The following is a 24970-nucleotide window of genomic DNA, read 5'->3' as shown; positions in this document are numbered from 1 at the left end:
TCTTTCACTTGACCCTGGTTGCTTATTATAATGTTTTAGGTGCTATAGCTTAGAGTTTTTCGACCCCTGCTTATAACCCATTTGTTTTATAGTTCCTGAGTATTGTAAGGATTGAAAAGATTAGTGTAAAAATTATAATTTGGTCCTGTTCAGTAGAAATGGATGTGGAAAAAGTGTTAGAGTCAATGTCTTCTTTTTCAGCTTGTATTATAAAAGCCTGAAGGGCTGCAGAAATTCAAGTTGCTCAGCATCCACTTGTGCAGTTCTGGAGAGTGTGATTTTGGATGGGCCAGGGTGAGGACTGTTTGTATGAGGGAAAACAAGGAAAACTGTTGGACAAAAAGAGCTTGTAGCAACTGCATTGGACACTTTTTTGCCTACATGTGGTTTTACAGTCTCCCAAGCAGTAGCATTGCCATAATTATTGGTAAGCACAATTTTTTTCCAGTTGCTGGTCCATGCTTCTTTAACAAAGTGTTCCATTCAGAGCAGTATCGTGTCTCATGGCAGCCACCACATCCTGATGCTGTTGTACTGTTTTGTAATAAAGTCACCACCATCACTTTGCCAGCTGGGTTTACACACACCAGTGTATGACCTACAGCCAGCGAGTCAGGTGCCAAGCTTGGCTTTGTGTGGCTGGAAGAGACTGAACACAAACGTTCCTATCTTGCTAAGGTCAAAACAGAATATTATGTATGAATTTACACCACTGCCATGGTGCCTATATAAAGTTGATGTAATAATAAAAATTCTTTTACTGAGTGAAATGAAAAGTCATCCAACATGCACATGAAGAACTAAAAAGATGTGTTAGACCTTTACAGTTGTACTGCTAAGAAAAGTCATGGATGTTTGTGCCTTCTGTCTACTCCTCATATAGGGAAGCAGCAGTGCAATGTGCCTTGCAAGATTACTTCAAATGCTTTTATCTGAACAGTCATGTTTGAAGAAATCAGGAAGCTCTCTTTGTAAGGATTTAATTTTCTGGTGTGAATTACAGAGTTTGGCACAGTATGTGAAACTTTTGTCCATATCTCGCACAAGTGGTTTATAACTCAGTCCTTCAGTTAAAGGAGTAGACTTGATACTAAAAACGGCTTACTAAAAATGACTAGCATGAACTATTAAAGGTCTACCCAAGTATTTTGAGATTGAATTAACTTTTAAATTGAATAAATGAATTTTTAAATTTAATTAATTTATTCTATATAATTTACAAGCTGAGTTTTACATTTTAATAAAAACATGAAAGCATAGAAATAGAATACAGTTGTGATACTTTCAAAGTTATTTTTACCTGAACTCATTAGGCAATAGAAGCATTTTTTCCTAGCAAAAATGTCCTCTGTATTTCTTTGTATCTAAGGGAAATTAAAGAAAGATGATGAAAGAACACTTACTGTGTACTTCAACTGGACCATGTACTTGAACTCTGAGTAGATCAAATTATGGTGGTACAAAGAAGAACAGAAGGGAAAAAAATAGATACTGTATTTACATGGATTCTAAGAAGTTGTACAGCTTTTTGCTCTCCTTGTAATACAAAAGAAACTGCGAATTAACTTGACGGCTGTTTGAAAGGATTAATTCAGAAACACAAGGACTATAAGGACTAGAAGTCCTGGAATACATTTCTAGAAGCTTCTCAAACTGTAAAAATAAAGTAGCTCAAGGTCTAGAATTTCAAAGATAAATATTTTTTTAAAATCAGGAGATGCTAGGTTGCTAGTAGGATTTTGTTCATTGAAAAAATCAGTAGATAGTTTTGTAACTTTTCTTTGCTTGATCAACTCACAGAAGTGTCCTGAACTGTTAGCTTTCTCTTGGGGACTATCACCCACTAATTCAAATGAACAAGTTTAGTGTTCATGAAAATGAATTTGTACTTCCACCTGCACTTGGTAGATCTTCCTCCTAGTATTTCAGAGATGGCTCTCTACTCCTAGCCCTTTAATTTCAGCATGTCCTCAGCAACTGAAGAGATTCAGTGAATGGTTTACTTTTCTTCCCCTTGAATGTGTATTTGCTTTGTGTTTGAAGGACCTTTTTATTTAGTCAATCATATTGCACTTTGAAGATAGTAATTTTTACTGCACCCTGTAAACAGGGGTAGTAAGTCTTAACAGTGGAGGTGCAGAAGACCTTAGTGTAACAACTATTAGTTGTTATCCACTAAAGATACATTTCAAGTTATTAAAGGTGCCTTTCTATGACAGTTGTGCCCACTGTTTGTATGCAAGGGGAGCTGGAGAAATCACTGAGATCTTCTCTGAATCCTTGTGACTTTTGTTTATACCTCTTTTTTATTCAGCTAAGGCAGGAAATATAATTAGTGTATTATGACAGTTAAAACTGCCTCAGAAACACGAGATTGACTCCCATGATGGCTGAAAAGTCTTCCATGCAGTATGTATAAACAGGCCCAGTTTTCGAGTTCTAATTAACTTTATTAATGTTTAGTGCAGGAAGTACAAAGGCAACTTAAACAAGGATATAAAAAGCACTGGAGCATCGAAACACTGGTTTCATGTAACTGACTTATTGAAAGACATATTTTTCAGCATTTTGTAAAGAAAAATAGAGTAATTTAAAAGAAAGATATTAGATACTTAATACACTCTTACAATAAGGAAGCTTTAAATAATGGAGCAAAGATACTAATAGTAGATTCCTATTTGGTAACATAGGTAGCAACTCTTTATGATGTGCAATTAATAAATATGATAGCAGACACGCAACAATGTACAATGACAGTGGGATAAAAGAGATGCAATTACACGCAAGACTCCTATTGTGCCAGCAAATAAGACTTATCAGGCTACTGGAAAATGAGTTTGGGAAAAAACAATCTTTTCCATTACATGTTCCTTTTATAGAAACATATCAACTCACATGTGAAAAGATAAAATATTACACTGGTAAATAACTGTGAAGACATTTTCCCCAACTATAGACACAACTGCAAAACCTTGCAATCACAGCAATTGTATATATTATTTTGATTTAATATTCATAACTAAGCTTAACAGTGGTGATATATTAATCACAAAAAAGATATATTATTTGCATAGATTTTTTGTTTACTGCCCATGGATTACCATTTGGTAAATACCTATATATTATCCAGCAAGCTTTGGTGCTCTTTAAGGAACTCAAGTTGGAATATGGCTGATTTATACGATACATTTTTTTAATTACTGTAATTGTAAAGGATATATTTAGGGTGCTGAAACCTCTTAAGTACAAGAATTATAGTAGAAAAGATAAGAATATATTTTCTGTTATTTACTGACCCTATTCCCAGGCATGATGATTTAACAATATTTAAAAGATATTCCTGTTTTGAGAAGCACTCAGATCAGGTGGTCAGCAGTCTGTCCACTAAAAGGATTGTGCCCTGGAATAATTTAGTTTTTCTTCTTTTCATATACTTGTTATGTAAAAACATATAATAAAAAATCATCTTGCAGTTATGTGAAAATATAGTATTGTTTTGTACAGTCTTGCAAAGAGTTTAGAAGTAGATCATCATTCATCCACAGAGAAACTTAGGAACTCAGAAGTATGAAATATCAGTAATAGAAAATTACTGTATTTTTAAAGATGTAAACTATTATTTTTCAGCTTTTATTTATCCTTTTATATGATTATTCTATAGTGCTCGCAGTCTTGCCAAGAGAGCTTCTACTTCTGGAATGGTTTCTCCCTTAGAAGGAGACCCAATACGATCTATTTTCTTTTCTTTGTTGCCTTCTCCATGACAGGCTTCCTTTCTCCCAACAGCCTTGTTCCATGCCTTGGAACTTGTTTCCACATCATATGTAACTTCTTTGGTGACTGGGCTTCTTGTCAAGTTTAAACTGATACTGTGGTGTGAACACGGCTTCTCTAGTTGCTCTTTCTGGTTCTCTGCAGAAGATAAATCAAACAAACCTTGTTTCACTATTAAAATACTCAGTTTCAATATTTTGTAATATAAAAAGACCTCTTGATCAGACAAATTTTACATGCAGATGATGCACTAGAAGGAGTAATGATTGCCAAGGAGGCACGAAAAAATATATTATCACTTCAAAAGCAGTGGGCTTGGTCCCTTGGAAGACTTTACATGACTTCATTAGATTAGCATCCATATTTCTCACAAAATCACAGATAGAGCTTGACAGGATCCTCCTTTCTTACTGGAGTCAAAGAGAAAACAGAGTACCTAGAACCTATCAGTGTCTTCCAAGGTTTTATCTGGTTAATTATATTCCCTACATATGTTTTAATTGTACAAATCTTAAAATGTATTAAAAATTCTACTTCAATTTTATTATCTGTTTTAATAACTTTCCTTTGTGAACCTTGAGACAGCTAAGTAATTTCAAGAAATTGCATTATTCACTACTTTTTGGTAAATATCACTGGCATTGACTGTCACAGGAAGTTGCACTCAGTTAATATCCAGGTAGGAGTTCTGCAGGTTTGACATGTATTAATAAACAGATTTCTTTTTTTGTCATTCCCCACCCCCGCTTCCAAATGAAGTGACTGTTCTCCAAACCAGCATATGAGTGGTCCCTCTCATAGATTTCAAACTTTTTAAAAACAAGCCTACTCAATATTCATGTAACCTTGAGCAAGGTTTGAAAATGCCTTCAACACACTTGACATGACATTTAAAGTTTTTTGGTTATTCACTGAAAGATGTTCCATCATCCCAACAGTAATGACTTTGGAGCACAGGCAGTCACTCATGACAGTGTGTTTTATGTGAGTGCTGAAAATTCCTACCGAAAACAGCTTGTACATTAAAAGGCAGCTGCTGAAGATATTTACTGCACTGTCATTCCCTGACCAGGGGCTCTCAGTGATGGATGAGGATTTTACATACTTTCTCGGACAATCTCAGCAAATTTTGTAAGTATGATCACCTTTCGAAAAGTGAAGGAATATAAACACTTCCTTTCTACTATCTTCTAAGTCAAATAAACAATTCCTAATTAAAATTTCATAAGACAAATTTTGCACTTAGCTGAAAAATGTATTTTATTTTTTACACTGTGGAAAATAATTTGACCTTGAATATGCAGCAGCACACATTTCAGTGTTCTTGAATCACAGGAAGCCAAAGACTTATTTAATAACACATATTTATAATTACATATAATAAACCCATCATATATAATTAAAATATCCCTGTTACGTACACTCTTAAATATCTCATTCGCCTTAAATGTTTATGCTTATTGATTCTGAACACATATTTGCAGGCTGATAAAAGCATGTTACCTGTGTCAATATACAAACTACTAGCTGCATCATAGATCTTTCTGTTTACATTCAATTTAAGGGCAGCAGGAGAAATTCTTGCTGCTTCAAAAATCAATACTTTTTTTTAAGTAGAAGAAAACATATTGTCATATAATAAAAGATTAAGTATAGCTGTTGGACTTTTAAAAAAGGCAAAAAGAAATTAAGCATTGAAAGTAAGCTTCTCAAATGTACCAACAACTAAATTTTAACTCCTTTGGAGTTCAGCAGTCTTCACCCCAAAATATTCACACATGAGAATCAATTAGGTGTGGTGAACTAGACTGAGTAACAAAAGTGGGGAACACTTCTAACTGAGGTCTCAAAGTAAAATCCAGCAGTAAAATTCCCCAGTTTCTCATAGTGTACAAGGGGCAGAGTAAGGTGCCTCAGAGTGAGATTTACAACAGCAAATAGTCTAAGCAGGGAACTGCTGCAAGTTAGATATTAAGAAATAGTAGCTGTTGGGATCAATCCAAACCCTTTTACCATTTTGAAACTCAGAAACTGAGGCTGCACTTCAATGTGTCCCATAAATTGCTGCCTATAATCTGGAATTGTTGCATGGGAATAGGAGAGAGTAAAGCTGAGGACAGCTGTGCCTTTTTTTTCCTTAAAACAACAGCAATCATGTTGATATTTTTGACTTTCAATGCATAGAATAAGGAGTGGAACATTCAATTTGCATGACAAGTGTCTTTCCCTTCTGTCTGAAGGGTCCTGCAACAGTGAAAAATGGAAAGTGCCTGAAATGCTTCGTTTATGTAAGTAGTCCTTGTTTCATCTCCTTTTCAGTGATGATGTCACAATTCACTAGAAAAAAATCACAAAGTCTCATGTTCTTAATACGTGAGAAGCTATATGCTAGTGATAAGCAGCACTTCCTAAATAATAAGAATGCTTTGGTCTCAGTCATGCTACAAATAATACTGAGCAGCTAATGTCAATTATAAAAAATAGCACTTGCACACACATATTTTATCTAAATCCAGTACTATCATCTCAAAGTTGTTATTTCAGCTGCTTCCTAAATCATGTGGCGCCTTTACCGTGTATATTCCTTCAATCAAGGAGAAACTTCTCCATACAGCATTGCCTAAGTGCAAGTTCAGTATTAGCATAAGTGTAGGTAGGAGTTCCCTGCTTTGTAAATTGGCTGTTGTTAATGTCATTCAGAAACACTGAACTTCGCTAGTCCTGTCTTAGAAAACATACACATTTACCTACAGCCCCAGATTTCACTTTAGTCAACATGCACCTAAAGAATTAACTGCTGTAATACTTGAGGTTTTTATTACAGTTACTGGTGGTATTCATCAGAGATCACTTCCCTTTAAATAAAACTGTAAAATTAGTTAGATACAAGCAAGGTAAAAAGTCTCACTAATTCCTCAGTTTTTTATTTTAATCCAGCAGGAATTAATTTGTGCTAACACCAAGTTCTTAAACACTCTGTACTGCGTCACAGGCTGATTCAAAACTTGCATTCATTGGTGACTGGGTACCTCATCCATTCCACTGCCCTGACTTGGGATTGTTATCACATTTCCCTCAAATCCTATGCTATAGTAGTAAACCCAGAGAAGTGTATTTTCAACATGTATCTGTTGAGGTGGGTGGTTTAAAAAGGCCAATGCACCTCACATGTGAATTTAGAACTACACAGCTGCAAGCTGCTGCAGGTTAGCATGCAACTCTGACCACTACAGTGGAAAAGCTGGACCTCCTTAGTTCAGTATGATAAAGACTATAAAGTATATAGTTATTTACTTTTAAGAAGAGTCCAAAGTCAAGATTAACAGACAAAAAAAGCACAAGAACAAACAGCCATTAAAACCTTTGAATGACCAGAGTAATGAGGTTTTGGAATTCACATATATAGAACTGAGAGCAAGAAAACATAAGTCATAAACAGGAATTTGGTCTGGTTCTGAAGACAGTATTTGATATGGCTGCCTAAATAGCAAGAAGATGGCTTAGCGACATTGGCCACCTATGTCTCTAGAACAAGGGAACACACAGAAAATCCACAAACCATATAAATATTAACAGACATCCTAAACCGGTTTGAACTGTTACATCATAGACATACATAAATTTGTTTTGTGATTGTGACAGTAAACTATATTTGAAACAAACTGCAGAATAAAAGTAACTTATTTACACACCTACATGCCTTGGTTCAAATACACATTTAAAGAAATGAATTACTAAAATTACAGAAGGTTAAATGAAAACTACTCATGGAAGGGCACTTCTGCATGAATTCTTGTTAAGAAAAAAGCTTACATTTCCGGAGATGCACTATTTGTCCACCTACTGTAGCAAGGTGTACCTTCCGGTAGTAGCAAGACAAAAAGAAATCAGACATTAAAAATCACCAGATAAAGAGAGAGCTTATTAATTTGCTGTATATACTGGAAGCAGTTGAGACAATTTTCTACTATTTGGTCACTTTTAACAATTGAAATTTGTCATTTGTCACATCAAAACAATCACTATGCAGATAAAAAAAAAAAGCAAAACCTTCAAATTAATGATTAAGTTTTCTAAACACTGGGGTGATAAGACATTTACCCATAATAGTTTTGACTTTACTGCTGGTGAATACTTTCAGGCAAGGGTTAGGCAGAGATTACATTGTACACTACTAAAGTCTCAGTGTCCAGATTCCATGACATTTAAATAATTTCTTTTCCCTTGTTCAATATCAAAACTCTTATGGGTCCTCCAGTCCTATTAAAATTTTGCACAGCTATTAATTTCCTTAACATCACTGTTAATCAAAAACATTTCAAAACCTTATTCACATAACCTAGAGTCAAATAGTTACTATCATCTAGATACAAGTCTTTTAATGGCAATGCTCAAGAAATTCAGTTGACAGAAAACTGTGCTTAATATAGCTTTCCACAGCTTATAAACGGTATCCTAACACAGAATAACTTATAACAATATGCTTATAATCTATTAAAGGCTCCATACTTCATATTCAGAAAAAGGAAATAGTGCACCAGCAGGTAAACAAAAAATACCAGTAGTATGAGACCTGCCTGCTGTGAACCCAGGGAAGGAAAATATGATCAATTGGAGATTTTAAATCCTGCATAATAGTATTATATGTTACCTTTAATAAAGAACAAAAATGATTGCAAGAGACTCACTAAAGTTGAGAAAGATTTTTTAAATTAACTAATAAATATTTAAAATTAAAAAGGACGTTGAAAAGCTTTATTTCATCACATAGTTTCTCCATAAAAGTCTTGATACTAAGGACATATTTCATTTTTATGTAAATACTTGTAAGCTGATTGAAAAATAAAGTTGCAAATACAATAAGGAGAACTGCATTACATGGCATTATACGCTTGTATTACTGTCATACATCTCAATGTAGGGCATAACAAAATTGTAACATAAGAAAGAACAATTGCAGTTACAATCTCATTACATCTCTTACCAAGTTAACAGTGAAAAACGCTCAAAACCCCAGTGGAATATTTCTGATCTCTCTGACTTGTGCTCCACATACTACATCATATTCCTGAAGCTGTGTGTATGCCAAGATTTTCTAAAGCCCACCCATACAAACATTACCTGCACTACATTTTATGTCATGACTTGCCTATCCTAAACTCTGAATGCTCGTGTGCCAAATGGCTTTGGCTTGGAAAAAGTAAGAGCCCTAGCTGTAACTCTTACCACTGTCTTCCCAGTATGGTGTCATACTTTGTCTCTGGTTCCCTGTCCCTGATGCATGGAACTGAAAGCCAAGGAAAATCAACACCATGCTGATGCTATGCTCATGTTCCCAGCAGAACATCAGGGGAAAAGGAGCATGCATTTTTGACAGCCTGCCATGTGCTGATTCTGGATGCAGCTGTACAGCATTCCTACAAGCTGGAATGCTTGCAGCAGTCCAGCTTCTGTCTGGAAGTCCTGTCCATTTCCCACAAAGTACGCTGGCCATATCATTATGCATGCCCCAAGGCAACCTGACCAAGTGAAGTGTATTTAGACAATGGTCACGTACCATGGACTTTGTGAGGATATTCTCCCTTTAAATGAACAGCAGTCCTTGAGAAGTCAATCTGGAGATGTTCCTAAAGGGTTTCCTTGATGATATCAAAGTATAAAGCATCCCTCTTTGTTGAAGGTATGAGGAAAACAGTTTCTAAGCATGAACTACTTTTTTATATAAACGGGCAATACTGGCTAATATTTTAAATGGTTGAGATTTTCTTTGATAGACCTTATTTTGAAAGGCTGAGCATGATCACTGCTGGAAGACACTTCAAGGACCTCTGTTTTTAAGTTTGAGACAAGGTGGAGGTTCTGAATTCCCCCTTCAGCTGCATCTAGCTTCAGATCTAAAGTAAATAGCTCTACTGGGTGTAGATAGCAAAGTTTTGGAAGCAGGGGAACTGCAGGAGTGGCCTCAGTGAGGAGAGACCATGATTGCCCTGTGCAGACACAGGTGGTTCCAGATGGCTCCAAGGGACCCACCAACAGGGTATGGCTGAGCCTGCCACTCCTTTGTGCCATCAGTCCTCTCAATGACAGGATCTGCAGTGATAATTAAGGGGCAGAACAGGGGTCTAGAGTGAAGCCAAACCTGAGACAGTAGGAAGACTGTGTTTTGATTATTCTGTTTGTTTATTGCTGTTGTCCTTCTTATTTCACCCTGAATTACAGTGTCTTTTCATGCATTTCTCTCCAAATGAAGGCTCATTTGTGAATTTCTAGGCAACTGCAAATGGAAATTTCCAAAATAAAAATCTACTGTGTGGTCATTATTGACTTTTAGAGCACATGGTTGTAATCATTCTTGAAAAACTAAATTCTAAGACTCTTAATTTCAAAATGGATAAATCATATGGCATAGCTTTAGTATTAATAATTCATAAATTAACATTCTTATTATGTCAGGATGAAGAGGATAAAAAGGTAAATATTGATCTGCATGAATACCCAGCAGAAGTGTTCAGAAGTGGGCAGAAACATTACACAGCCTAGGTGTTTATGGGATTTCTCCCAAGGTACAAATAGGATAAATATCAATATTTGCTCTTCTTCAAATCAAGAAATACCCAGGAAATTACAATAATAAAACTGGAAGTTAACATATTTAGACTATTTTAAATTCCTGAAATGTGGTTTATTACTTGCTTTTTTCTTTGTTCACACGTATATTGCAGCTTGCATTGTAAATCGTCTTTAGAGTTAACTGCCAAAAATGATGGCCGTATAAGTTAGTGGTAAGTTAGTGACAAGATAACATAGGGATCCATAGTCTAAAGTTACCCTCTATTCGGCTGATGATAATTAACGTAGATCCCCCAAACTAAACTGCCACTGGTGCCTTTGAACAGTAGACACATTTAGTCTCCAAACCTGTCTGCATAGCATCTACCTGTACATGAATATTGGTTTCAAGGTGCACTTTGATATAGAACTTCAGGAATATGCATAAAGACTGCTGCCATCAAAGGAAAGCCACTAGCAGTTGCAATGGGGAATGATAAGTAATATGCTGATGAAATTACTGAAATGGAAAAGAACCACACAATTTTGTCTTCTTTTACCAACCAAAAACACAGTAGGAAGCCTCCTACCTCTGGAAAATAACCACCTCAACAAATCCAAACAACAAAGCAAGTCTTAAAGACTGATTTTGTACTCATGAGATTCTACTCACTGCAGCTTTAAAGAATGTTGTTGCTTTTCTTTAGTATTGACTATTTAGCATACATTAAAAAAAAAAAAAAAAACCAAAACACAAAACCAGAAGAAAAAAGCAAAACCCACCAAAACTAGGCCTCATTGCTGAACGCGTTCGAGGCTGGATGGGGTCCTGAGCAACCTGATCTAGTGAGTGGTGTCTATGCCTATGGTGGGGGTGTTGGACCTAGATGATCTTTCAGGCCTCCTCTGACCCAAACCATTCTGTGATTCTATGTAATTCTACGTCTAGTAGTTGCTTTAAAAGCTTAACACTAAATTCTTTCTTATCCACTACTCTTGATATCAAATGTTTACAAACTACTCCCTAACTATTCCAGTAACTGCTACAAACCCAAACAATTTTAGTTTTTATTTTTATCCCAAACTTCCATTCCCAGGTTTTTATCAGCAATCAGAGTATTGGTAAGTTGCATTGCTTGAAGTTAGAGTACAAATATTTCGTAATGTCAGATCAAACCAATGAGAAGACTTTGTTTCTCTCATCATCCACTGCTTTTCTCTCCTAAGTAATCAAACTCCTTCTAAGCAAAAGGGGGCTTTGCAGTCTCCTGGAAATATTTTTGGGAACAGCATAAAGAAGAAAGGCTAGAGCTGAAAGTAAATTAGGTGGGTGTTAGTTTTAATAGTTGAGTAGAAACATAATTTCCTCATGTTTCTGTAACAGGTACAGGACAAATGTCCCGGGGTAGTTCTTGCCCACACAGGTCACAGTCATAGAGGGCTGTCATTCACTATTATTCAAAAGACTACAAGAATAGCATATGGCTCTCAGGTTCCTCTCACTTTAAAATGTTTTTAAAACAAGTCTCTGGAATGAAGGGTAATAGAGAGCATTGCATGCTGTTAATGCTATGACAGGGAAGAGTGTAGTGATTTACTAACCTGGAAAAGTATTTATGAAAACTCCAAATTCTAATCAGTGCTTTTTTATATCATGGGTGCTTCTCAAAAGGATGGAAGCAGATCTGACCTTAACTTGTGTAAACTAACATCCAAGATTGCTTTCATGAATACACTGGATGGAAATAAAGTTGAATCATCTTTGTTCATGTAACTTTCATATTATTATTTTTATGGTCCTTTCTTTCCTCTAACAAAGCTCTGCAGAAAACAGCTAAAAGCATGCTACCCAGGAGACTGAAACTGTATAGCAGGAAATAGTACATATTCAAAAGCTAAAATATTACATATACAAAGCTAAATATTGAGAAATAAAGGCAGAGGAAAAGTGATTCATATTTCCTTGCTCTACGAGATTGCATATATATTCTTTTGACAATTCGTCTCTTGCTCTTAATATGATGTTCTAATTAATGTTATGTGCTTTCAATTAATTATTTCCTTTCTTTGGGATGGATTGTAATTGGGCCTTGCTTACTTGTGGAGAGACCTGGGATGTAGAAAAATGTTTCTACTTCATACACGTGAGACACTGAAATGGTTTATGGCTTAAACATTGTTAAAATCACTGAAGGACTTATATCCACTGTAGCAAACTGTGCAAAGAAGTACCTGCTCACTGAAGCCTGCCCCTCCCTGAATATGCCTACTAATTTGGACTGTGGAGGTCACTGAGATAAGATACAGGTGGTACTATTGTCCATTTATCCCAGGAGAAGAATGTATCCACAAGCGTGAAAGAATGGAGTGCTAATGGCTCAAAAATCAAGATGCTGATGATGTGCAAAGTAACAGCCCAGGTGCTGAGGTCATGCAGATTTGACACTTCAAGCTACAAGCTTGGTGTTGGACAAGATAAGGAAAGAGGTAAATCCTGCAAGGTGGGAGAGCGTTTCTTTGTCCTTACACAAATGACTCAGCTTCGATAACACCCACCACCTCCACCGGTGAATTATCAGAACAATTCACATGTAGCCTGAAGATATATCCAATCTCTGCTGATAGGCAGTGATCAGCTCAACTGTGTTGGTATGACAGGCAGCTGTAACATCTTAGAAGGTGTTTCCTGAAATGCCCTGCGATCCAGTATTACAACATCCAGTGTAAAACTTCCTGTCCCAGGGGAGGTACCAGGGGCATTCCCACCTAGACTAAGCATAATAAAAGCCACCATCAGGCTTTGTTCACTACATGGGACTTTCAGGACTTCACTCAACATACACAGGCTTCTTCCCTCCCCACAGGACTTCTCTTACTGTCATGGTCTTCCCTCATGGCCCAGATTTCATTCAACACTTGAGCTTCTTCCCTCACTATATGGACTCCTTCCCTCACCTCCACATGGGACTTCCCTTACCACCACGGTTTTTTTCCCTTACCATCCCGGGCTTCCCTTGATGGATCCAGACTGCAACCATCACTCTGACAAGACTAGAACTTGCATCACTGAGAAGAACACAAGAGGAAGATCAACAGGATGCTGTCAAAACCTATGGAGTGGTGATATTTTTTTCCACTTAATCTGTCTTTCTATCACTCTCTTTCTCCCCCCCCTTTCTCTCTTTTTCTTATTTCTATTTGTCTCTCTCCACCTCACATTTACTGTTAAATAAAATTCCATACTATTGACTTTAGCATATGCTCTCATTGGCACATTAATTCAAGCAGAGGCATCTCTACAATAATTTTAAAGAACCTGATCATAGAACCACATAATCCAGTCATACATGTATTTGACACCAACAACTGCACTTTGCAAGTGTGACAAATTGCTCTGCAAAGGGATGATGATTTCAACAGTCTATAAGAGGAATTATTTTATAAAGATGGCTTTTACTGACTCTTTCAAATATCAATTAATTAACACAAGACAAATTCAAAACATACTGTAATGGGTAATTAATCCAGTCATTGTGAATTCAAAGTGCTGTGTTTAACAACAATAATGGTATGAATTTTTCACATGATGAACATATTTACTGCCCTATATTCTACTGGTTGGACTTTTAGCACACACCTTGGTATGTAAAAAACAGCAGAAGCCACCTGTAGCATTTTCAGCTTCTTCTTCTTTTCCTAATTAATTGCACTCAAGTACTAATTACCGATAACCACCTAACAGAAGTTAATCTTGCTATGTAAGACTTTTTTTTTTTAATTTTCAAAAATCTAAAATACAACACACCTTTGCACTTACAGAAAAAAACCTCTTTCTCACAGAGGAACTTGAAGAGAATGTTTTACATAGAAGATGCAAAAATGAGACTGAGAACCAGAACCCTTTACACTCACTAAGAAAACAAAACAAAAGGCAGTAAGACCTCCCAAGCCACTGAAATAGAGGATTTGTAACCATAGACTTGTTTTTCCTTTGTCCGTTTATACTTATAAAGCAGTCTTGCAAATGTGTTTAGCTCAAAAGGTGATATTAAAAACAAATGGTTAGAGATCATCATGGTATATTAATTACGCAAAAGAACCCAAACTGAATTTATTCAGAAACAGGAGACTTCAAAGAGGAAATATTTTTGTTTGTTTGTTTGTTTTTTATGGAGATGGTTAAAAAAACATTTATGGTAATGCCAGAGCATCTGCTGATTACAGTCAAAGCTGCAGGACGCCAGCATTAAATCACTGAACCATCTTGACAGTTTCTGGGTACTTGAGTTTCATTCTAATAATAAACTGCTGTGAAATTTACACAAATTGGAAAATTAGCCAGAAAATGTTTAAAAAGAATATAGGTAAGAATAAATAAAGCAGATACCAAATTGATTTGCATCTGAAAAAACAGATCTAAAATACATGTTTGGCACTGACATTTCAGAGCTGCATATAATTGCTAAATCTCTAAAAAAGACTAAGCACTTTAACAATAGAATACGGTTTTACCAATCATTTCCTAATGATTATGACCTATCACTTTCTTTTGTTTAGAATTTCTATCATGCTTGTTTATTTAACATAAACACAAATTAGTCATTTGAAGGTGGCCTGCAACATTTAAAATAAATTTTTAATTCCTGACACCTGAGGATTCCACACAGAACAATACACTTCATTGTAAAGCTCTAATTGATGCATCTATGTGCTTCAGAGAGTGATTACTTGAATAATAAGTATGAGAGTGCGATCTGGTTGCTAAGCAAATGTGCGTAAGAGAAAAAGCCCAAGAAATGACGTAACAATGAATCAAAGTGTGATGACAGGATAATTATTCTATGAGCTGTCATGTCGAAGGACTCTCAGAACATTGACCTGCACATGATCACACATCAGAAGATTGCCTGAGAGGTAATTAAAATAATAATACACAAATCCAGTCAGTCACAAAGCAAAAAACATGTTTAACTTATTTCTCTGAAGCGAGCATGGTCAAATGCATTCTCATGTTAAATGTAAATGCTTGAAATGCAAGAACTCGGAGAACAACATATTACAGCAAAGACTACTGAAGTTTATCTGAATTAGCATGAATGCTTTTGCTTCTTCAGTTACTCTGGGCATTTGACTAAATATTATTCACACTATGACACATTAAAGCATACAAACTGTGAAGTGACTTTTTGAAGGAAGTTGGAAAAAATTTAATCCTTTGAAAATGTGTTTAAGGTTGGAATGTAACACATTAAAAAGAATTACTGTGGTGGTGGTTTGACTGGGCAACAGTCAAACATCCATCCAGCCTCTTGCTCAATCCTCTTTATTTCACAGGGTGAGGAGATAATAGAAGGTGAGAAGACTCATGAATAGAGATAATCACAGTTTAATACAGTAAAAGCAGTGTGTGCTAACAAAGCAAAATAAGGAGTACATGAATTTCCTTGGCAGGCAGATGGCCAGCCACCTCCTGAAAAGCAGGGCCTCAGTTGCTTGTGAAGACAAATACCGTAACCATAAACAGTCCTCCTTTTTCCTCCTTTCCCTGAGATTTTATTTCTGAGTATGGCATCATATGGTGGAGTATTAGTCTGGGTCAGCTGTGCTGGTTATTTCCTGTCTCAACCTCTTGCCCACCCTGGGCCTCCTGGCTCTGTGTGTTTTGGGGATGGAGGGAGAGAAAGCCTGAACACTGTGCAAGCACAGCTCAGCAACAGCCAAAACACTGTTATGTTGTCATCGTCACAGTCACTAATTCAAAGCACAGCAGCTTATGGGCTACTATGGACAATGCAAATGCCATCTTAGGCAAACCCAGTAAAACTGCAGATAGTGTAACAACTCTGTACTCACTCAGTTGCTTTAGCATATCTGAATTTGATGGAAGATGTTCACATGACAGATTTCAGACTTCAAAGGCAGACTTCAACACAATGCCATTTTTTTCTCTTTAGGCTTCACATCTGAGCAGTGTATTTCAGACCACTCATTATTTGAAAACATTTTTTTGGAACCCAAGGTAGACATACAGTTTTATGTGCACATAAATTCATTCAGACCAGGATGCCTATAGGTTACTCTCGTGTTGTATACTGGTACCATAATCACATGGTTCTAATAAAGAAAATTGTCTTTCTCTCACCTATATTCTAAAGAGATACTAAAAACACCTTTTAGGAAACACAATACACATAATAACTATTATGACACTTCTTTCTAGAACAAATATGTTCTGTAAACTCATTGCTAGCTCACCACTTAAGTTACTCACTCATACTAAATACACTGGAGTTATATTCTGAAATCTTTACTAGTACCTTCATTAGTGCTCATTTTAAGAGTAATGCTACACCTGAATAGCTTTAAATGCTAAGGAGGAAAACAAATGCTATTGGAAAATCTCCCAGTGTTCAGCACTGTGATCTACGTAAAATTTATTAAAATGCAAATTTCAAGTATGATACTATTAATTTCAAAGTAACATCCTATGGAAGAAATATAATTTCCACTTTTGTGTAATAAAATAATACCACATACAAGTAGAATTATTAAGTAGATTCTCATTATTAGCCAGTAGTGTTAAGAATAACAATTCAACAGACTCCAAAGACATTTGTAGAAATTTTGCAGAAAAATAGTAGGCTAGATATTTATATGTTTTTACTTCAGGATCAACTTCACTGAGGAAAACTACGTGAAACAGAGTGGGGAAGGCAGAATATCCTCTAAGAATTCAGCTATGGTATTTGAGATTTTATTTGACATCTCTTAAAAATGCTTGCTTCTTCTGAGCTTACTGACCACACAGATTTTTTCTAGAAGTTAAGCTTAGAATCAAGACAGTTTCAATAAGGTGAAACAGACGTATAAATTTTTAACTCTTTGGTTATATAACAGCAAAAGGTTTAATTACATTTGTAGATGTAGATGTATTTCTCTTTTCTTTAAATTAGTTTTGTCGTAATGAACATTCTAAAATATTCTCTGTTGCACTTAAAACAAGAAACAAAAAATTTAACTGGGTTTATTTTAACTACAACTATGAAATAATTTGTTGACTACAGACACATATGTATTGCAGCTACATAAACAAAACTGTAGTTTCAACATTTTTTCTCTGTTGTATAAAGTTATTTGTAACAAGAGAATGCTTAGTCCCGTGCATCCTTGTGCCTCACCAAAGGCCCTTGATTCCAGCGTGAGATTAACTGGACTGAATGAATTTGTGCTCGTTGCCTCAGGCTCCCTTCACAGTCAGTGAGGAAAACCAAGCACTTCTAAACTGCGCTTCATTTAACCCTGATGTAGATACCTTCAAACAGGTAAAGAGAGTATGCACTGAACGTATCTGAAGGTAACTTTTGTATCTGGAGCTTCACACTTTTGGTTGCAGTAAAGTCTGCATAAAAGGTGGATTTCCTAGTCTGGACAGAGACAATGGATTGTTGAGATCATATTTTCACTATAAGGGAGGACAGGGCACAGATCTGGTGATTCTAGGGCCTGATAGACCATTATGAGTATCCATTTGACCACTTATTTAACTCAAGCTACAGAATTTCATGAAGTTTTTTTTGGTTATGTAAAGAACACAGTTAAAATAAATTATATTCTGGTTGTAACAGTGAACAGTTTGGATATAAACAGTGAAACTGTTTTGTATCCAATATGCTGATATGAACTGTAGATATGAAAGTTGCCATTATTAAGTTTCAGCCATTTTTTCCTTTTAAAAATTCCTTCATGTTCACTAACCTTTATCTTAAGTAGACATAGATCTTATGTTTAGGCTCTTTTCTCTTACAGATTTGTGACACCCAAACTTTTGTGTAGCTTTGCAAGTTTCTGAGAAGCTTGAAAAAATATTCTGAATTTAAAATCAGCCTATAAAAAAAAAGATTCCTCTTTCTGAATTGGTATATGAAATCTTACCCTTCACGTGAAAATCTTCACTGTTTTAAACTAAAATTGGCTTAGATTTAGTCCTGGCCATGCAAAACTTATAAATTCCAGTAGTGTACACTTAAGAAACTCACATCCACAGAGGACTAAGTGATTAAGTTTAGTCTTTATGGATGATCATAGAATGATAGAATTAACTCGGTTGGCAGAGACCTCCGAGATCATCAAGTCCAACCCTTGATCCAATCCCGTGATTACTAGGTCATGGCACTCAGTGCCCCATCCAGCCTCATCTTAAAAACCTCCAGGGACGGTGAATCCACCACCTCCCTGGGCAGGCCATTACAGTGCCTGATCACTCTCCCTGTAAAGAACTTCTTTCTAATACCCAACCTAAACCTCCCCTGGCAGAGCTGAAGCCCGTGCCCTCTTGACCTATTGCTGATTGCCTGGGAGAAGAGACTGACCCCAACCTGATGCTTCGAATGGCAAGACAACTCTGAGATTGTTAAGATATTAGTCCTATTTGTATGAATTTTTGTTAAGTAAGATAGTTAATTAGTAGGTGAAAGAATTAAAGGAAATGTTATTTGAGTTCCATGAAAATATTTTATGAACTCTCTCAAAAAACCAAAAAAATAGCAAAACAACAGCAAAAATCTCATAACACTTCTTTTGCAGAGTATGCAACAAATAAAAAAAGAAAGGGATAAAAATACTATGCAGTGATAAAAACTATAACAACACCTACTTTAATTCATATAGTCTCATTGCCATTCAAAATAAGCAGTAGACAAAATATTTTCATTGAGTCTTATAATAATTTATGCATATATTAAAAATTATGTCTCTCACTTGTAAACATCCTAAATATGACATTTATTCAATAAAAATAAAGAACTAGTAAAGACAAGCACTAAGGTTTTAACATGGGAAAGACAATAATAATAATAACAACAACAGGAACAAAAATAATAATACCAACACACAAAGCTATTTTTGATGAAACAAACACATGCAGTTACTCAGGACTCAATTTTTTGAAAAGACTATTTTCATCAGTCTTTTCACTGTGTTTAACAGACTAACATATATTTCATCATTCATTCAGAAACAAATCCAAATGACCTATGCCCATCAGAATTAAAACAGAAATGCCATTTTCCTCTTCAGATTATGCACAGCTCCATGTTCCTTCATGCATAGAGGAAGGACTGTGATACACAGAGATCCAGTTGAAATGTATTTTAAATTTGATGACAACTCATTTATAAGAAAATCTATCTGTGGTTGGCTGAGGTTGTTTTGTACTGTACTAATTACACAAAACACAGGATTTTTGAGAGTAATACAAAGTGTAGGATGTTGTCTCTAGATCCTAGGAACCCAGTAGTGTTGTATTTCACTATAATGAAATCGTTGTAGAGTATGTTAGTCCTGGTGCAGAATCATTATGCCTGACTCTGCAGAACAATAATGGCAAAGAGATTGCACTGTCAAGGGACTAGTCAAGGGAAAAGGCAATCTTCAGAGCACAATTAAAAGCATATACTTTAGGTATCTATTGGCTTCTTTCGATTAGAGAGAGCCTAGCTTAGATTAGTTTTAAATAGATAGTGAGGGCAATCAAAACAAATCCCATGTAATTAAGCAGAATATACCTACATCTGACCATAAACTTTATTTAATGCTTTACATATATCTAAATATGTCCAAGAACTCCCAGCTTCGAATCATAATTTCTGACCAGTAGTTTCTAAAAAATGTGAGTTTTTTTCAAATAGCAGTGGTGTAAGTCAGAATGAGAAGTGGGCTGAAGAACATAAATAGAGCATATGAGAGACAGACTCCTGTAAGAGTAGCACTGTGGACACCTGGTTGTCTATAGAGGGTGCACTGACATGCCTGTCCAGCCAGAAAGATTGGTAAATCTTGGACTGAGAGTCCTCACATGCCTTGGGAAGACAATTCTGCTATTCAATGAGAACAGTGATTCTTGACTGCTTTATGGGGGACGTGGCCATCATTAGGACAGGACTGTACTTGTCTTAGTTCAGTAACAATAGTGCAATTTCAAACTGTAATTCTTTCTTGAGGATTTAATTATAAAACAGGTCCTAATGAGAGGATAGCTTGCTCTCTAACCCTGGGGCCTTCACCAGTTCTATTTTCAACCAACTGCTTTCCTTTTCAGTTTCATTTGCTTTTAAATGGCATTTAAGATTACTTAAAGACAGATTAGTAAGATAATGATAAGTATCATTAGTAAGTTAATGATAACAAAATTACTGTGAGATACAAGTAGTTTTATCAACTTATATAAAGCATTGATTATATATAATTTTGCAATAGATGATAAAGGATCCACTTATGATGGATGAAAGAATTTTAGAAAAACATTTTCAGTCCCACCCAAGAGCATGTAGGGAAAGGAAGGATAGTGTAAGCCAAGATAACCAAATTTATGATTATATAAGTCTAGGGTTCAGAACAGCACTTAAATTTTGTGCAGATTTATTTGACTTGGAAACATGAAATCCACTAAATAGGAGTATTTAACAATAGCATGCTACAATACAGCAGGGTGCTGGGTCCAATTCATGAAACCACTTATTTACCTGTGCTTTCTAGGTTTGAAAAAAAATTGTAGAAAAATACAAATTAGGAAATCACACAACTATAAAATATATGATGTGTATTTTTTACTAATGATCGTTTCTCTTTAAATCTAAATAAATGTACTTTATTATTATCAAATCACAAGCGGTTTTTAATTAGATTGTAGTAATATAAATCTGGATATAGCATTGGTTAAGTATTTTATTCTCAAAAACACTAATTACATTTTCTTGTTGCATCTACAAAAATATAAATAATAAAAATTATAGCTATTACAGGGTAAAGGGGAATGTTTACTAATGTGAAATCACCATAGAATCATAGAATAGAATCATAGAATAGACCGGGTTGGAAAAGACCTCCAAGATCATCGAGTCCAACCCCTGATCCAACTCCAATTACTATATCATAGCACCAAGGGCCACGTCCAATCTCTGTTTAAAAACCTCCAGGGATGGTGAATCTACCACCTCTCTGGGCAGGCCGTTCCAATGCCTGATCACCCTCTCTGTAAAGAATTTCTTCCTAACATCTAACCTAAACCTCCCCTGGCAGAGCTTGAGCCCATGTCCCCTTGTCCTATTGTTGGTTGCCTGGGAGAAGAGACCAACCCCCACCTGGCTATAACCTCCCTTCAGGTAGTTGAAGAGAGTGATGAGGTCACCTCTAAGCCTTCTCTTCTCTAGACTAAACAACCCCAGCTCCCTCAGGCTCTCCTCACAGGACTTGTGCTCAAGTTCCTTCACCAGCCTGGTTGCTCTTCTCTGGACCCGCTCCAGCACCTCAATGTCCTTCCTGAACTGAGGGGCCCAGAGCTGAACACAATACTCAAGGTGTGGCCTCACCAATGCAAAGTACAGGGGAAGGATCACTTCCCTGCTCCTGCTGCCCACACTGTTCTTGATGCAGGCCAGGATGCCATTGGCCTTCTTGGCCACCTGGGCACACTGCTGGCTCATGTTCAGCCTCCTGTCAATCAGCACCCCCAGGTCCCTTTCCACCTGGCTGCTCTCCAGCCACTCTGTCCCCAGCCTGTAGCGCTGCAGGGGTTGTTGTGGCCAAAGTGCAGGACCCGGCACTTGGCCTTGTTGAACTTCATTCCATTGGAGTCAGCCCAACTCTCCAGTCTATCCAGGTCCCTCTGCAGAGCCCTCCTGCCTTCCGGCAGGTCGACACTCCCTCCCAACTTGGTGTCATCTGCAAATTTGCTGATGATGGACTCAATCCCCTCGTCTAAATCATCGATAAAGATGTTAAACAGGACTGGGCCCAGCACTGATCCCTGGCCGCCAGCTGGATGCAGCCCCGTTCACCAGCACTCTCTGGGCCCAGCCCTCCAGCCAGTTCCTAACTCAGCAGAGAGTGTCCCTGTCCAAGCCATGAGCTGTCAGTTTTTCCAGGAGTATATTATGGGAGACAGTGTCAAAGGCTTTGCTGAAGTCCAGGCAGACACATCCACAGCCTTCCCCTCATCCACCAGGCAGGTCACCTGATCGTAAAAGGAGATCAGGTTGGTCAAACAGGACCTGCCTCTCCTAAACCCGTGCTGGCTGGGTCTGATTCCTTGTCCATCCTGTAGCTGCTGTGTGATTGCACACAGGATGATCTGCTCCATAACTCTGCCAGGCACCGAGGTCAGGCTGACAGGCCTGTAGTTACCAGGGTCAGCCTTGCAGCCTTTTTTATGGATTGGGGTGATATTTGCCAACTTCCAATCATGTGGGACCTCCCCAGTGAGCCAGGACTGTTGGAAGATGATGGAGAGCAGCTTGGCAAGCTCTTCTGCCAGCTCCCTCATTACCCTAGGATGGATCCCGTCTGGTCCCATAGACTTGTGAGGATCCAGATGGCTCAGTAAGTCACTAACTATTTCCTCCTGGAATACAAGGGGGCTATTTGGCTTCCTATCTCTGTCTACCAGCTCCAGAGGCCAGTTGCCTTGAGGGTCACCTGTCTTACTGGTAAAAACTGAGGCAAAGTAAGTGTTAAGTACCTCAGCCTTCTCTTCATCTCTATTAACTATGTTTCCCTCCAAGTCCATCAAAGAATGGAGGTTTTCCATCCTTTTGTTATTAATGTATTTATAGAAGGACTTTTTGTTATCCCTAACAGAAGTGGCCAAATTAACTTCAAATTGCACTTATGTATCCCTGATTTTCCCTGATTTTCCTTCTGCATGAGACTGTTTTTGTTTAAATGTAAATATTCGAAGGTAAGGAGTTACAATTATACATGGGTTATCAAACAAAATATATGATCTCTGTGGAGAAAACCACTAGCCTTTTCAGACAAAATTTAAAGTCTGTTTTTAGTGAAGTCTTTTTGTAAAATGTTTCATTGAGTAATTGCCATAACATTTTCCAAAATAAAAATGAAATGCAACAGCTGATAAAAGATAAATGGCGTCACATTTCATTCTTACAGTTTGGAGGAAAGTGTATTTTTTCCTTCGTAACTGCTTTAGTTTACTAATGGGTTTTTCTCCCATGAATATGAAACATTACTTTTGTCCTAATTTGAAAATTTGGTCTTCAACATTTAATATGCCGTGTGTGATAAGTCAGAACTCAAATATACAGTATTGTCCCCTTTACAACAGAAAAGGACTATTTTATAGTATCGTGCCTAATGTGACTGTGGTAGCTGTACCACAGTGTGTTGGTTTCTAATAAAACCAGTTGAGTAGTAGGAGAGAAAATGTCCTTATTTAAGACTGTAAGGAATACTTAAATAGACAGCAGCAATTAAAAAGATACGCACTAGTTCACCTTTTAGAAACAGGCATTAGGAAATATCTAGTGACCAGTGTTAATTAAAGACATTAGACATCTCCTGGAGAAATGAAATAAATGCAAAACACACCCTGCTCTGCATGATATTGTATATGAAGCATCTTCAAGTCTTTGAAGATCAGTTTTCAGCACACTGGCCATGCATCAGTTTGCTGTAATCATCACTTTGTTACCTAATTACTTCCTTCTTGGGAAACCAGTATTCTCCTCATTTTCACTGCATTTACTGCTTTTAAATAGTTGTAAGAAAAGATAATTTTCCAAAATAAACAAAACCATGCATAACTACTTTCTCTCTTCTCCCCCTAAAAACCATTAATGTTGTTTAAATAACTGCTCATTTAAAAATACCTGATTTTTATATAAATCTATTAGCTGATTTCAGTTAAAAGAAACACCAAACACTTATTAATGGTGCATTGCTAAAATATTAAAACCGGGGTAGTTTAAAAACTGGTCACTTGACCAGTTACTGTTTCACAAGGGAAGCAGTAATTTCTTGTAGAGTGACATGTTTCCTTATGGCACAGCTATTCTTCCTTTACAAAAGCTGTTACTTTGATGGGGAGGACAAATTCCTGCCATCTATTACTATGCAGTCCATTACAATGGGTTCATTCATATTTATAATACAATCTGTGATGTTGATGCAATCACTTTAGACTTCATTGTTATTTCAGACAAATCCATAACTGAGGAAAAGGCAGGCTGTTGACAGGAGTTAATGTGGGTTTTACTCTGTTTACAATTGCTTTCTAATCTACTAAATGGCTGTGAAAATTGATGCACTGTTAGAAGTGCTTTTATACACTACTACAGATAAAGGGTTGTTATACTGCAGTAATCTCTGCAATGCTAAATTGAATTTTCGACATTGGTGGGTTTTTTCTTTTTTCCAATTTGAATGTGACAAGGTAGGCTACTGCATTTACAGTAAGCTTAATTCCATCAATGCAAAGAATTTTTCCATCTTTATTAATTGAGATGCCTAGGAAGAAAAAAAGTTAGAAATAAATCTTGTAACTATCGCAATATGTAATTTAGGAAAATCTCTTAGTGATCAAAGCATAGGGCAGAGTAGCTACATTTTGCCATCAAGTTTGTAATCTATTGAAGCTATGTAAATGAATCCCCAGTAGGTAAAACAGCAGTACTTCTTTCAAAACTTCTCAGCCTGCCATGAAGGTAAACAGATTCTGCTTAAACACCACAAAATAAAATTTAGAATTAGATGACTTGCTAATAAGTAACTTTCCAGTGGGATTTTAGGGAGACACGTAAAGATAGTGGTTTAGTTACTTGACCAATGAAATCACAGTCATAAAAAAACCAAA

The 24970-nt window shown here is 36.6% G+C and overlaps 1 protein-coding gene across 1 annotated transcript in view; it reads right to left on the bottom strand.

Moving 5' to 3' along the window:
• Positions 1–3504: 3504 nt before the first annotated feature.
• Positions 3505–24970, bottom strand: part of DIAPH3 (diaphanous related formin 3) — a 188135-nt gene continuing 166669 nt past the window's right edge. The window contains exon 26 of the mRNA XM_050333988.1: positions 3505–3912. Coding sequence (XP_050189945.1) covers positions 3656–3912 — 257 coding nt within the window. The 3' untranslated portion in view covers positions 3505–3655. The remainder of the gene's footprint in view (positions 3913–24970) is intronic.

This window comes from Myiozetetes cayanensis, unplaced genomic scaffold (genome assembly GCF_022539395.1).
Source record: "Myiozetetes cayanensis isolate MyiCay16 unplaced genomic scaffold, myiCay2020 scf5-8, whole genome shotgun sequence".
Taxonomy (NCBI): domain Eukaryota; kingdom Metazoa; phylum Chordata; class Aves; order Passeriformes; family Tyrannidae; genus Myiozetetes; species Myiozetetes cayanensis.
This window is presented reverse-complemented; position numbering and strand designations above follow the sequence as displayed.